Source organism: Ptychodera flava, chromosome 20 (genome assembly GCF_041260155.1).
Source record: "Ptychodera flava strain L36383 chromosome 20, AS_Pfla_20210202, whole genome shotgun sequence".
NCBI lineage: Eukaryota > Metazoa > Hemichordata > Enteropneusta > Ptychoderidae > Ptychodera > Ptychodera flava.
In genome coordinates, this window is record NC_091947.1 from 17,599,152 (window position 1) to 17,615,317 (window position 16,166).

The 16,166-nt window shown below is 39.7% G+C and overlaps 1 protein-coding gene across 2 annotated transcripts; it reads right to left on the reverse strand.

Annotated features, from left to right (window-relative positions):
- Positions 1-7,499: 7,499 nt before the first annotated feature.
- Positions 7,500-13,186, reverse strand: LOC139120189 (zinc finger protein 32-like). 2 transcript variants are annotated; one of them, XM_070684350.1, is made up of 3 exons: positions 12,830-13,186; positions 12,184-12,320; positions 7,500-8,905 (listed from the first exon to the last, which is right to left on the reverse strand). In XM_070684350.1, the coding sequence occupies exon 3, from the start codon at positions 8,639-8,641 to the stop codon at positions 7,706-7,708; it is 936 nt and encodes a 311-aa protein (XP_070540451.1). In that variant the 5' UTR covers positions 8,642-8,905; positions 12,184-12,320; positions 12,830-13,186; the 3' UTR covers positions 7,500-7,705. The 2 variants fall into 2 exon arrangements, with proteins under 2 accessions (XP_070540451.1, XP_070540452.1); XM_070684351.1 differs by lacking the exon at positions 12,830-13,186 and adding an exon at positions 12,558-12,700 and having other exon boundaries at positions 7,531-8,905.
- Between the last annotated feature and the right edge of the window lie 2,980 nt (positions 13,187-16,166).

Sequence of the window (16,166 nt, forward strand, 5' to 3'; positions counted from 1 at the left end):
GTCAACAAACAAACTCCTTTGAATCAAGAACGATTTTTGTTTGTTTGATTGTTTTACTTGTTCTCAGAGTATGGTGGTTCGGCAAATAATAAAGGGTTTTTATTCACGACTACCCCAATGAAATTCAATGGGACAAGCATCGTGTTTTGAAGGTGTATCTTGCTCGGCATCCTCAAACCACAGACAGTGGGGCGGCTTCCGCTCCCGCTCTACGGCCTATGCTCAAACGACCAATCTTGCCTGTACCATCGAAAGCAGTGCAGTAACGAAGATGCGTAAATAGACAGGGTTCAAGTCTGTGATTTGTGAATGTTTGAGTGGCGTGAACGCGTGATATGTATTTTGCTTTCATGTGAAACGCGCGCTTGAGTGGAGTGGACCCGATGCGTCGGGTGAACGCTATACAGGGGAGTTTCACCCGGAATCAATCCGGCAGAAACTAAACTCACTATACTGCGCCGACTCAAAGGTAACCCATTCAATCGCTGGGAAAATATGGCCTGTTTGCACGAAAAAGGAGACACACAAGAGACACTATTATAAATGATTTTATTTTTTTTAAATTCACCGACTTAAGTCAAGTTTATTTCAGTACTTATGGCCACCGGCCAAATGTACAAAAATATAAGTAATATAGTACATGGGTCACTGGGAAAAAGTAACGTACGGTAACACCTGATCATGGAAACTAATTACAAAACAGACGACAAGATTAAGTAGAATTGACATTACTCATATAGTCGTCTCTACGCTTCATTGCAAAAAATATATATCTACTGAGTTGTCTTAGAGTTTTTAAATTATCTGCTGACATCAACAAAGTAAACTTATATAAAACAGGAGGGTTGTAATAATAGCGTGATATAAACTTTGTCCTCAGATCTTGATACCTGGGACATACAAGTAAAAATGGAATTCATCTTCCACTTGGTTCATGGAACACAAATCGCATGTTCTGTCTAAACGTGGGGTTTTGTTCCATCGTCCTGTTTCTATTTTAAGGGAATGAGCTGAGGTTCTGAATTTGCAGAGAGCTAATCTGAACACAGGTTTTTCAAGGTGTAATAAGTATGGTTCTAGGCAAAGTTCCTTCTTGAATGTGGAGTAAAAGTACAATCTGCTGGTATCTCTTAAATGCTCTGACCATTGCTGTATCTCAACATCTATACATCGTTGCTTAAATAATTTTAAAAATCTTATTTCGTCGCCAACACCCTGGTTTTCCCATACTTCTCCAAAGCCATAGCTTTGTAGTAGTAACTTGACATTTTTCGCCCAAAAGTTATAACGCTGTACATCTATTTTACTTATTTGGAATTCATAACATTTGAAAGCTATTCTATTTTTATCCATTCTTAACAACCTCAGCCAATACTTGATGATTTTACAATACCTGTATACATACATGGAAACTCGACCTAGTTCACCCTTCATTGCACTTGTTGATGTATTACTGTATAATTTCAAAACCGAACGCATCACTTTGTTGTGGACTTTTTCAATATCTGGGGCTGGATGAAAACCCCAGATTTCCGAACAATAGTGTAAAATGGGAAGTATTTTGGCATCAAAAAGCTTAAGAGCAATATTAACTGGAAGAGTACCAAATTTACACAAAGAACTTGATAGACAAAATAGCGCTCTACTAGCTTGCTCACTAAGTGCTTTTTGGGCTTGGAACCAAAGACCTGTCCACGAAAAACTACACCTAAATAACTGTATAAAGAAGTAACTGATATCCTGTGCCCATTATAAAACCATTTTTCATAGTTTTTTAAAGACCCTCCCCTTCTAAAGACAATAATTTTAGTTTTATCAATATTCACGGAAAGCTTCCACTTACAACAATATTCATAAAGCTGATTGAGAAGACGTTGTAATCCAATTCTTGAGGAACTGACAAGAGTTAAGTCATCGGCGAACAACAAATAAATAATTTTTAGAATACCGATTTCGACACCAGAAAACTGGTGAGTATTGGCCAGAGTAAGACCAATGTCATTTATGAAAATACAAAACAAAAGAGGAGAGAGAACAGAGCCTTGTTGGACGCCAAAACTACACTCAAACATGTCAGTTATACCCTTCGTGGTCCTAACACATGATTTGACCTTTTTATACATTGAAGCAAGTACATCATAAATTTTACATTTCATACCACATTTTAAAAGTTTGTAAAACATACAATAATGGTCAATGCGATCGAACGCCTTTTCAAAATCGATAAATGCTACATAAAGTCGGCCTTTTCTGTGAGCTAAATAGTTGGATACAATGGTATGTAAAATAAAAATGTTATCAGCTGTAGAGAATGATTTGCGGAAACCCGCCTGCTCATCAACAATTGGATAATTATCTTTTAACCACTTCTGGAGTCTATTTTCCACAATACCACAAAAGATTTTACCCATTATGGGCAACAGTGTTATTCCTCTGTAGTTATTTGCACAATTTCTATCACCTTTCTTGTAAATCGGAGTAATAACCCCTTCAACCCATGCTGCTGGAAAATTGCCTGTCTCCAGGACGGCGTTGAAAAGCTTACAAATCATTTGTTTCACAGAAAGTGGACATTCTTTAAAAATACTTGCGGTTACACCATCTAATCCTGGTGCTTTACCACACTTTAACGTCTTAATTGCTTGTTCTACTTCTTCAAGTGCAATTGGTGCATTCAAGATTTCCAATCCTTCTGTATCGATACTAAAGTCTAGGACACCTTGTTCAAAACCATCAACAAAATCTTTAACTTCATTGTAAAAATGAGAAAAATTATCATTTACCATACCAGGTGTATTTAAGAGAGAGGAAAAGTAACTGAACCACTCATCGTTGTGAATACTAGCAGAAGGTGAAGGTGCTTTACCTTTTACAAGCGACCAGAAATGCTTTGTATTTGTTTCTATGGAAGCTGACAATAATTTATCTAAATTACTCTGGTTGTATTCTTTCTTCTTTTGCCTGACAATGTCTCTGTAATCATTCTTATATTTCTTCAACTCTTTTAAATTGTCAACAGATCTGTTGTTCCTATAATGATTTAATTTTGAATTTACAATACGTTTAAACCTTTTACAATCACTGTCATACCATGAATTTGTCGACAATTCTGTATTCCCACGTGGTCTTCCACCATACCTATACGTAACCTTCATATTATCAGCAGCAGATTTAATCATTGATAACAAACAATTTGCTGCTTGTTCAATATTGGTGTTGTTAATGAACGAGTTAAATTCTTCTTCTTGATGTCTTGCTTGAACAGAATCCCAATACTCCAAAAACATAGATCTGTTATTAACATTCCAGGCATATTTAACAATACCACAGTCAACGTTGTTAACATGATCATCAATACCTAAATCTGATGAAGCAAGCTCAGTGATTTCTTTTACTGGAGAGTACACGTGAATATCAAAACACAACGGTTGATGGTCAGATTCAATCCTGTTATCTATGTAAAAACTACAAAAAGTTGAAAAATTACTTGACTCTGTCTGCAAATAGTCAACGACACTGTAACCAGAATCATTAACAAACGTGAAATTTCCACTACCAGCATCTTTAAACAACCTACCATTAACAATTCTGAGCTCTGTATTTTTACAAAACTGAAGAAAACTTCTGCCCGCGTTATTGAGAACTCTATCACAGGATATACGACTTGGGATAGGCGGGTCACTATTTGAAAAAATAACATCTTGGCAGACAAATTTTGCAACACTTTCGTCAGGGCAATCTATTTCATTTGCAGTACGTGCATTGAAATCACCACAGACGTAGAAACGGGAGTTTGGAAAGATACTACAAAACTGTGCATACTCTTGTTCAAGGATATCAAGTGTACACTCTGAATCAGTTGTTCCAACATCATCTGGTGGATTATAAACAACTGCGAAAACAATGGCAGGGGTGTTATCAGTTGAATGGTTATAAAAATGTAGCCACATGATATTGTAAGAACTACTTGGAGCGGAATAGATCACAGGGGACTGTGATCCCCTATCTTGGGGGGGGAGGGTCACTTTTGACAGAAGCTGATATTATGGCCAAAACTTTGATTATCCGTGTGATATTTCCTGAATAGGAAATCACCAACAAAATACGCACACACTTATAGACCGCCATGCATAGTGAATTGACATTTTGGTAAGATTCCAAAATCAAATTTCTTACACAACCATAGACTTGTAACCACTGTAGCCTAATCAAGAACAATAATCTAGATAATCAAGCATATATAAATGCACAGATTCATCTAATTTTGTACTGAAAAAAAAATATTCATAGTTTCATCATAGACCCCAATGCATAGCGTATGGACATTTTGGTGAAATGCCGAAATCATATTTCTTGCACAACCATAGACTTGTCACCACTCTAGTCTTATCAAGAACAATAATGTGAATAATCAAGCATACATAAATGCACAGATTTATCTAATTTTGTACTGAAAAACAATTATTCATAGTTTCATCATAGACCCCAATGCATAGTGAATCAACATTTTGGTGAAATTCCAAAATCAAATTTCTTGCACAACCATGGACTTGTAACCACTGTAGTCTAATCAAGAACAACAATGTAAATAATCCAGCATACATAAATGCACATATTTATCTAATTTTGTACTGAAAAAATATTATTCATAGTTTCATCATAGACCCCAATGCATAGCGTATGGACATTTTGGTGAAATTCCGAAATCATATTTCTTGCACAACCATAGACTTGTAACCACTGTAGTCTAATCAGGAACAATAATCTAATTAACCAAGCATGCATAAATGCACAAATTTATCTAATTTTGTACTGAAAAACAATTATTCATAGTTTCATCATAGACCCTAATGCATAGTGTATTGAATGACATTTTAGTGAAATTCCAAAATCAAATTTCTTACACAACCATAGACTTGTAACCACTCTAGTCTAATCAAGAAAATTAACATCAATAATCAAGAGTACACAAATACAAAGATTTACCTATTTTTGTATTGGAAAAAACTATTCATAATTTCATCATAGACACCATGGATAGTGAACCAACTTTTTAGATTATATTCAGAAATCAATTTCTTGTACACAAATGTTCATTTTACTTCCCTATTCAAGCAAAGTACATTTAAATACATTATCAAACATATATAAAATACAGATATAGCATGTTTTGTGGGGTAAATTGTCAATAATTTGCCTGATAGACTCCATGTATTATAATTTGATATTTTTGGATGAAGCACTAAATCAGCTACATCTTGCCTTATTATAGTTGCACAAAATATGGTGACCCTTCCTAAACTGTATGAAATACCATATCTCTTCAAAAATTCTTGCGTGATAAATTGCGACTGTCCCTCCAAAAACACCAGCCCTCCCCTCTGTAATTTGTCCCTAACATAACAATTGAACCAAGTGTTATGTAAATTAGCTGATACTGTTTTAGTTATTCCTGGGGAGAATACCGCAGTGGTTGGGGGGGTGTCAAGTTTTAGAATGTCGGACAAGGGGGAGGGTCACATTTTAGACAGGAGAATAGGGGGAGGGTCACATTTTACGGTACAGGTGTTCGCGAAATTCCCCCGGCCCACCCCCCTGTAATTACTGAAGGCTCCCTTAGCATATAAATATCGTAGTAAACTGAAAGCAAACTGAAGCAATACACTCTGGCATTCTGTTGTGTAGATTGTAGAGTGACCACTATATGGCTCAGAAAGTAACGGTTGCCGAGAAAAGCCAAGCAACTGTTGCCAGTCTAACGCATGGCGTGAGTTTACCTACAAGCCCAGGTAAGGGTTGGCCTTCTGGTAAAATGACTGTAATACTGTCTCCTTGTCATGGATTAGTTGAATTTAAGTTATAGTAAATAGGAAATGATGCATTAATTGATGTAAACTTCAATGTGACCAAAGAGGATAAAAGTAAAGGTACATTTAGGACACAATCCTTATAGTCGCACGGTCCTCTATGGTGTCACAATGTTTCACACAATATAATACGGATATGCCAAATATTCTTAGTGTAGGGTAGTTAAACATAATAACCCGAATCCTCTAGTGTGTTTGTCAGCTCTTGAACGGATGGATGTGATAAGATGTCCATGGACATCATATCATGGAATGGGGGGGGGGGGGGGGGGGTAGTGCCACTCCAGCACACTGAAAGAGTCGCTCGAGGGCGCTCTCTACGCTCCACATTTCTCTGGCGTTTTGATGTCTTAACATCTTCCAATATGCTCAAAATGTTACATCAGAATTTGATTTAAAATATACACTTTTGCCCCCCCCCTCCGGTACACTTGAACCCAACTGGCGATGAAGTACATCCTCCCCTAGTCCTGCGTTCGATGTTCTGTGTACAACGCCGGGAACACACAGCATCGTACATAGGGCTAATGCTCCCCCAGCTTGGGACTCCCCACAACAGAGACAACCAAGTTAGACACAGGATAACGAACGGCAGCAATTCTATCCCAACGTCGCAACGCAAATAAAGGACTGACCACATTATATCGAGCGGCAACCTGTAAAACTATCATCACCAAAGTGGCAGCGACCACAGGCGATTCGTTTGTCGCTTCGCGAAGCCCTTACCATGGCCTTTTTGTGGAGGGACCGTACGATACAGTAAGTATTAAAATGGAAGAAGCTTGTTGTATCATAGGGAGCTTCGCGAAGTGGCGATCGAAGCGCCTGTGGCAGCGAACGTCAAAAAATCATGATTCAAAATCATTGAGGTAGGAAGTGGCCTGGACTTTGTTCAGTCGGTCAATCTTAAAATATAAAATCATTTGCAACAGTTTCTCCCGTGTCTCTCCTATTTCATACAAACCTACCGGTACATGTAATTTGGAATTTGGTAGCCCAGGTCAGGTATTCCTAGCGATCGAACGCCTTACCTTTGAGTCTGCGCAGTAGTGAGTTAGTTTCGGTGATTTCGGGTGAAACTCCCCTGTAAAGCGTACAACCCACTCACACGTTTCATATGGAAACAGAATAAAAATTATCGCGTTCACCCAATTTAAACAGTCACAAATCACAGACTTGAACCAAGTCTAGAAGTGGCCAAACATTTGGATAACACAGACAATACACCATCATTTCGAGGGCGCGGCGCTTTTACGTGACAATGCGCCATCTTGCGGTAGTAACTTTTTGAGACTTTTGTTTTTCCTTGATTTCAGAGGTACCGTACCATAACTACTATAACGCCTGAAAACTCGGACGTAAGGATACAATAACCTGCCGTTTCTCAAGTCATAAAATACGCCGAGTGGCTTTCCATTAAAAGTTTGCCGTTAATCAGTCGATATTTAAATTAAGACAAAATTTCAGAACTCTCATACTTTAGAGCTTAGACTTTTGCGCAATTTGAACATTGTTTTCCGAATTTGACTTTTGAGCATGTGTAAAAACCAGCAAAGAAAGACAGCCACACATACTGAAACACCATTCATCCACCTCGCTCCATAGGCTAAGAACGACAAATTACTACCTTCTAAACTATAATTTCACTTTAATAACTCTCCACAAAGTACGAAAAAATAGATTCACTGAAAGGCGATAGAGAACACTTGTTTATAAAACACACTCAGTGGATAGCGGGTGCGTATGACACAATCAATATTTTGCAAGGATATGTTATATTATAAACAAAATAAAAAAAGGGTTCAGAGCTAATTTACAGAGTCTCTAAAGCCGTAATATTAGTCTGTGCGAGCTTCAGTCTGGTGGATTCTTTCGTGTCTCTTCAGGTTACCAGATTGCGAGAAGACTTTCTTACAGCCTGGAAAATCACATGTGTACGGTTTCTCTCCTGTGTGAATACGGACGTGCTTGCGTAGCGTCGAGGGGTCGCTGAAACTCAGGTGACAATGGGCGCACTGGTAAGGCCTCTCGCCGGTGTGGATGCGAAGATGTGTCTTCAGTGATGAGTTCTGAGTGAAACCCTTGCCGCACGTGTTGCAGTGAAACTGCTTGTCATCCTGGTGGGTCCTGCCGTGGGCTACAAGGTTGCCTTTCTGGGCGAATCCACGGTCGCAGATGTCGCAGACAAACGGCTTCTCTCCGGTGTGTGTTCTGAGATGGTTTGTCAAAGTGCTGACACGAGTGAAGCGACTATGGCAGTGGACACATTCGTACTCGGAGGACTTTGTCTCTTCTCTATCTGCTTCGAACTTGAGTCTTTTGGCAGGTTGAATCTTGGATTTCTTCTTGGCATGTCGCTTCCTCTTGGCTTTTCTGCGCGGCGAGGTGCTGGCAGAGCTGAACGCACCAGTAGCCGGGTCAACCTTGAACACAACTGAGTCTGTTGACGATTCGCCCGCAGTCTCGTCTTCACGGCTATAACCATCGTTGCTGTTGTTGGCCTCGGTAACGGACGAATCAGAGGTGAAAGAGAGTTCATTAACACCGCTGATACCTGAGAGCGTGGGCGAAAGGCCAGACTTGGTTGATTCTGTCGTCCGTGGCAACAACTGTTCGAGTAAAGCGATGATTTCTTGGCTGGAAGTCTTGGACGAAGGCGTATACATATGCGTAAAAGCTGGTGGAGTGACGTCGGGCATGGCTACCTGCTGAACAGCTGTGTTTACGAAGGGTGTCTTGGCGAACCGAGTATCTGGCGCCCTGGAGTCTGGCATGATGACAAAGTGAAGTTCAAGGTGTAGGTGGCCTCAGCAGAACTGTGTCCATCGGTGTGGTCTTCGTCCATCCCGCCAGCAGATGTTTGGTAGCTAAGACGAGGTGGTGTGAAATGGTTTTCTTCACCTAGATGTTCGAAACAAGCGTCTGCGTCGGACACTGGTGACGCTGAGTCACTTTGAAAGCTCGAACACGGCGAATCTGCACTGTTGTGTAACGCTAGAAGTGCCGAAGCGACGAGCTCACGTTCTTCTTCCGCAGCTCTGAAAGAGAAAGACAGGGTCAAAAGTCAAAATCGTATTTGATGCTAAACGTCCAACGGACATAAAAAATCATAATAAAAGAAACCAAACAAAATCCAGATTTCTGTGCAATACTGATCGTTAAAAATTCGGACTTGAATATTCCACGAGTCTGAATGTGATACTTATTAAAGAGGCAATTCACAATATCTTTGTTTTTGAGTAACTTGTCACGCTCGTTGACACTTCACTAACAACACGCGTAAGATTCATTCTCCTAGTCAGCACACATATGCTAGGAGTATCCAGTGGATAGTGACGTCATGGAGGTAGCTCCTACTACCTCCATGGAAACGTAAATAGACGGAGGTTTTGTCGGTTTACGCACATCTCCTGCTCTAAGGCCGCGTTCAAAAAAAAGTGGTGAGGGGCTGGAGGAATTCAGAGGGGGGATTCGAAAATTTTTTGGGGTAGTCGAGGGGGGACTTGAAAGTTTTGCTCTGCCTATAGGGGGACCTGAAAATATTTTGATTCCCAACATTTTGATGTCGTCCAATGGTTCTAATGTTAGTAATAATTAAACAAAATCTAGAACCGTTCTGTCGTATTTTATTTCTTTAATCTCGAAAAAGTCTAAAAATGTATGAATGCCATTAAATTTTCGTAGAACAAGTTGGCCTTGTAATGGGGCAGGAGCTACAACTGTTGATAATTTTTCAATATTTCTATGCAATGTATCAAACACAGTTTCTTGGTGAAGAAAACAATATTCAGTTTGTCATTAAAGCCCGTTTGTCTAAATATGACTCTGATGTAGTTTAAGAAGAGTTTCAGTCATAGGACACTGAATTGACAGTGAAACAGACATCTACTTGTACACAAGATCCAGCCAGAGAGCAACACATAGAAGACTAGGGACTAACAGTTACCATGGATTTTTGAATTCTGGCATATGAGAACAATCAAATATTAGAGAAAAAAGATGGGGTCACCATAATTGATCTTATACAAATGTACGATGAAAGTCAGTTTTTCTAAAATCACTTAAAATCAATATATAAAACCATTCATTTCAAGTTCATGCAGTGAATGAAATTTTCACATCTCATTGCAAGAATAACACCAAAGTAAAACTTTGAACAGTAAAGACTCTAATTTAAATGGAAAAATGTGTGACTGAATGGAATCTTTTATTTTTATCAAATTTGCCATTATTACACCCAAAATTTCTGAGATTAAAACATTTTCATGGAAAATTTTAACCTTCCAGTATTGTCAATTTTGTAAAACATTTTATAAGTGGCATCTAAGTTGTATATGTCTTGTACTTTTGAAAATTTGGTAGGTCACTGTGCTCATTTTTTCACAATTTGGTTAAACGTAGCTAGGAATGCACAATTTTCATACTCTCTCATGATTGTCATTTTGTGTGCTTTTCAGCTGGTGCCATTGAACTGGCCAGAGTTGGATAAACTAAAGTCAGCTTAGACTGAGAAATCCAAAAAGTTCACTGATGCATTTAAAATGAATCAATTTAAGAACTTGCCCTAAGTATATGGCTCTGCAACCTGCTGATATAAAGTGTTGAACATTTGCGTGCAGAACGACACATTACATGTTTTTTTTACTCTGCGTGCATCCTAATAAATTTGCGGCTATATGGTAATTGGGGGGGACTTGAAAATTTTTGAAGGTATTGAGGGGGACTTGAAAATTTGTGAGGGTATTGAGCGGGGATCTGAAAAAAAAATAAGATTTCAATCGCGATTCCTCCAGCCCCCCCCCCCCTCACCATTTTTTTTGAACGCGGCCTAATGTAAATGCATGCAACAGCTGTGCGGAAACTGTTTTGAGCCGAGTTGAGAAGACTCTACTACCTCCAATACAACTACCCGAACCACACATTTTACTAAATTTTACCAACATCTTCTGACTTTAAGCAATAACTATATAGACTGGCCCATCAGTTGCTTGGGGACCTTATCAAGTATCGTGCCACGGAGATACCACACCGACTGTACTCTTCTCGGTGTTCGCGGTTGTTACTGGCTGACAAAAGGCATTCGGGTCAACTCCATAATCGACGTGAGATCAGCAAAATTACAATATGCTTCAATTTCGCGATCACTTCGCCATTAACCCGACAGCCTGCTGCCAATTTACGCAGTTTTAAAATTTATATGTCCGCGGACTTTGGCAAAGTCATAGATGTACCCTCCATGGGACAAGTATAATAACTGTACAAAACCTCGAAAAATTTGTTAACAAAATGTTTGACTGTTTGGCTAGACGGATTAAAATCGCATACCAACACCTTGCTATAAGTTGGCGACGATAACGAGATTATAGTTTGAACGTGGGAAAGGCAAATTGCATTTTTCTCTAAAACACTTGAAAAGGTTCTCGGTCGTTGTTCACTGAGAACACGATTGGAACTAATTCGGGTAAATTGGATCTTCATATTTTCCAAATTTCTCAAAACTTTTAGGTGCCATATAGCTGAATGTTACAATATTACAAATTACTCATAAAAACAAGTGTGTAACTTAAAAAGAAAAGCAGATGAGCTTACATTTGTAGATTCAACAGACATTACTTCACCATCCAATTATCCCAAATTAGTTCCATTCGTGTTTGAGATGAACAAAGTGCAATTTAACAGAAGCGTGTGTTCAAAATGAAAAAAGAAACTCTTCATTATATGAAATTGATATAGTTTTGCGAAAATTCGTTTTTGAGTATTTGTGAACTGGGATACCACAGAAATCGATCTCTCAGTGATTTGGAAACGAAACCAAACATTCATCCTCGAACCGAACGCCATACGTTGAGTGCACAGTGGAGGTTAAAAATATGATATATTTAGTGTCCATGGGTTTACTAGGATCAAAAGCCATCGAAATAGGCGGATTGGATTTCTCAATTGAAGATGTTAAAATTGACCACTTGCTAATTTGTCCTAAATGATGTCATAACGATAAACATCCCTGGCATCCTCATTGCTTAGTGAATTCCGGAACAAAGACAGACAGAATTGGTCACATGTCCGTGGTGATGTGTGGAGAGAAATTGTTCGCGTCGCAGATGAAAATCAAGGTCTGTTATGTTGTGAGTTCAACAGGGCCGACTTCCCTTTCCAGACTGCAAAAGTCAACGAACACGTAGGAATTACACAACCGTTTACGGGGGATATCAGATATAGTTCCCTCAGTACTTGTGGTCACGGTCCCTCGACCGTGTTGTGGTATAAATGTTTTTTCGGGGTCTATAGTGTAACAACAACAACGAAGGGTTCTTACCTTTCCATACGAGTGGTGAACTCTTGCCTCGGCTCGCCGGGTTTCTCTGGACTTGGTGAAGCCGACGAACACCAGGTATCGATAGCATCGTGCAATATAGTGAACATCTTGTCTGCGCGATGATACATAAACACAAACTGAGGACGGAAAAGACAACAAACATAAGATAGCCTATATTTAGACATGACAGAATACATTACACAGATTTCTAACCATCGTTTTGTTGTCAAATCTAAAAATATCACGAAATGAACCATAAGCGTGGTCCCCTTGGCGTTTGACAAACTAGAAAGTTTCCGAAAAGAAATTTCTGCTATGGATTTCTTAATACATTGACAACCGAAGCCAATGGGTATGAAGTAAGGCATATTTACGTCTTGAAAAAGGATGGAGCGGACAGACCAAATACCGGTTCCGGGAAACCATACAAGGGAAGCCGAAAAGAATTCGTTGTGAACGCAAGTGAAAAGCTGTCGTGGACACAGTCAACTCTCGATTAGTTCATGCATTGGTCATCTTTTCAATCGCTGGGAGGATTGAGTGAAAAAAGGTGGGTGTGTATTGGGAGCAGTGTTCGGAAGACGGTCTCCGCATTGGACAACCGTGAAGTCCTATATAGTGACTTGAAGTTGTAGAGACCACTTACCTCTTCGAAGGAAACTCTTGACTCGCTCTTGGTGAAGTAACACGAAAGTTGTCGGAGAGAACTCTTGAGATGTTGACACTCGGCTCGCACCAGAAGTGACTGTGTTCCTTACGGGTGTTTGATGGTGTTTTATAAGCGGTTGCTGAGTCGCGTGCCCTCTACCTAATCGGCTTCACTGTCAATAGCTTGGACAAACAGTTTACCAAGAGCCTATCGTCGGAAGCCCTCGATTGAAGCCCTATGTCAAGTTCCCGCCCTAGCTGCCATTGGTTTGTTTATAAAGAGGTGTGAAGGAGTTAATCAAACCAATACGATAACAACAGGCTTTGCGGTGAATACCTCGTTCTCGGCCCCGCTCTGCTGGAAAAGGAAGTCGGTGGCGACAGTGCTAATTATGCATATTTTACGATGTTTGATAAGCGACCGCCATGGATGGGATCGATCTTCAATCGTAAAAAGTCATAAAACTTGGGTATGCTGTGCTATCTGCACAAAAGTGATGCCTACCAAAGCGGAGCTTCGGGAAGTGTCGAATTACAAGTCATGTTTCTGTGTCGATGTGACCAAAGAAAAAAATCTAGCGGAGTTTTATGTGACAAGTGTAATCACGTTTCACTTTCGTTTTAGCATTACTTCAGTATGCATTACTTGTGCAATGTTTGGTAGGAAAAAACATAGTAGTATGCCGATGTGCAAAGGATGGGAATTATTTGCCGCGAAAATATATTATTATCTAGACGGATGACAGTTGAAAGCGTGACATGTAGTTGTCATCAGATGTCACGATGGACGTTGTACTGTGTCATGACTCTGTGTATGAATGGATGCGCTACAAGACAACTACAAAACCAGTCAACTACCTACCTCTATTAGTAGGACAACGGTTTCCCTTCGGATGAACAGATATATGATTCCTGTTTCGCTTCTACCATGGACATCAAAAATATATTTTACATCCATGCTTCTTCATGTCGCTAAAATTGTATATACGTGAGACTGTTTTGTCATGAAAGATTATTGCCAGTGGTTTTACGTTTTTTTTCTATCATTTCCACTCTTTTTATATGTTCGTCTAAGCAAAAGTGTTTTACATCCCAAATATACTGTATTTTCAATATTTTTAAATATACAATCCTGTGCGCTCTTTGAACCTATGAGGCGTGTTGTGTTGTGGAGTGACCGTGGTACCGACAAAGGCGACTTTGGTGAAAATGCGACGTAGCGCCGACAAACGAATTTTTCTCTCCTGAGCTGATGATGACGTGATAACGCTAATAAGTTTGCGCTTTTAGCAGTTGTCTATAAGTTGTGCACAGTAAACAGATTCTAGCATCTACCTCCCACTTGCAAATGTTTATGCCATTTCAGGTGAGAAATCCGTAAAAGGGCAATCACACTTCACAGCCATTTTCATTTTTTCAAAGAGGAAAGTTGCATTTGCAGCTTTCTCTGTTGTAGGGCTCGGCGTAGCATTGGAAGCCTGAAAGAGCATGATGAATGGACAATAGTGGTACTAATATGCATTCAGGCTGTGTTGGCAAGTTGAAGGCATTTCCACTTCTTTAGGATTGGGAGGGGACAACAAGGAATTTTTAGAGAGCGAATAAAAATAAAGAAAAGCACACCAAACCGCCTTTGTCGTGCGGGAATGTCCGATTTTCCACTCGTAAAGACATGTGTGACATTCGTTGTTTTTCGTTTTGAATTTGAAGTCTAAAAACTTATGCATAAAATATTTTGCGATACTGGGAGTTCAAAATGTCGGAATCGCGACTAGATAGGCCACGGCACGGAGATACTCGTGTACAGGGTACAATTCACACAAAAAACTATGTCGTTGAATCGTAGGCTGTGTTTTGTTAACCTACTACATCAAAGTCATTGTCATGACAACGCCATCCAGTACAACCTCTTCCAAGGTCCGTACACAGACTCTTAGTGGGTGGGGACCGTAGTCCGCAGTTTAACATCACCTTCTGTTATATCACGGACCGTCGAGCAGTGCTTATACATGTATTTCAATCACTCATACATACTAGATACATACTCGATGAGTGTCTGTTTATTGAGTTGTAATGAACATTCTTTTCCGATACTGCTTTTAATCGTAGTTAATTTTGCCAATCGTAACAATGCTCGCTCTCGGTATACACCGACGTACAGAACAGTGAGCACAGTGCAATCATGGATGTAACTCATCGAGATGGACACTTCATAGATCGCACCGGTATACCTATAACTGCAATACCATACAACTGTGCACAGCTTTTCACTGCGGAAATTTGGTTCCATGGTAATACAATTTAATTATTTGTAACAAATTTACCATAAATCTGCAAAAATTATTCGTTTTCCGCTACAATCGAAGATTCCCTTATTTTGTTTTGACTCTAGAGTTGCATCGTTTACCTTTCCCACGCTAATCCTACCTCCCCGAATTACAATTTAATTATCGCCGCCATCTTAGTAAGGTGTTGGTACGCGATTTTTAAGCTGTCTAGCCAAACATGTCATCCACCTGATTGTCGCCCTCACTCAATGGTTTTGGTCATTGGAAAAGCTGCTCCGTTCCACATTCCACGGACAGGAAGTACAACAGGACGAGAGAGCAGTTCTACGCTAAAAAGTTCTATGCGTCTGTCGCGCATGTGAAATTTCTCCAATTGTTTTTGTTGGCGTATTTGTCAAAATCGGTTAAATAACTTCAGCAAAGGTTGCACTCCTTCTACAAAAGTGACATGCTTTGACAGTTTTATTCATTCAAAATTTCAGGCCATTAAAAACTGCCTAACCGGGGAGAGGCATCGAGAGCAGAGTTTATCTGTAGTTGAACAGAGGTGTGATGGACAGTATGACGAACTGTATCGCCACTACTCTGGTGCAAACTCGGCTCTTGATTGGTTAACATGTAAATGTGAGAAATCAGTAAAGCGATGACCACTCAGAATGTTGAAAAAAACCGCACACCAAAGTTCCGTTATCATTTTTAAAAGAGGAAAGTTTCATTCGTGACCTTCTCTGGATTGTCTCCAATGTTATAAGGGATCATGGAGGAATTGCAGGGAAGGTATGTGTGCTACTATGTTGTTTGAACCCGTTTTACATCCGGGTGCAGTCTCTCCATCACTGATCCGGGTAATTCTTAGCCTAGCCCCTATTCTCCGGGATTTTTTTTCTGCCTGGACGAAGGCCAAAAGCGGAGAATAAGGTCCAGACTAGGTAATTCTCGTGATCTCCACATCGCAATTGACTTTGCGATGTACAGTAAGATCAACACAGAGAGATTTACCTTTTTCCCGTCTACATCCATGGATATACCACGGACCCTTCACAGATC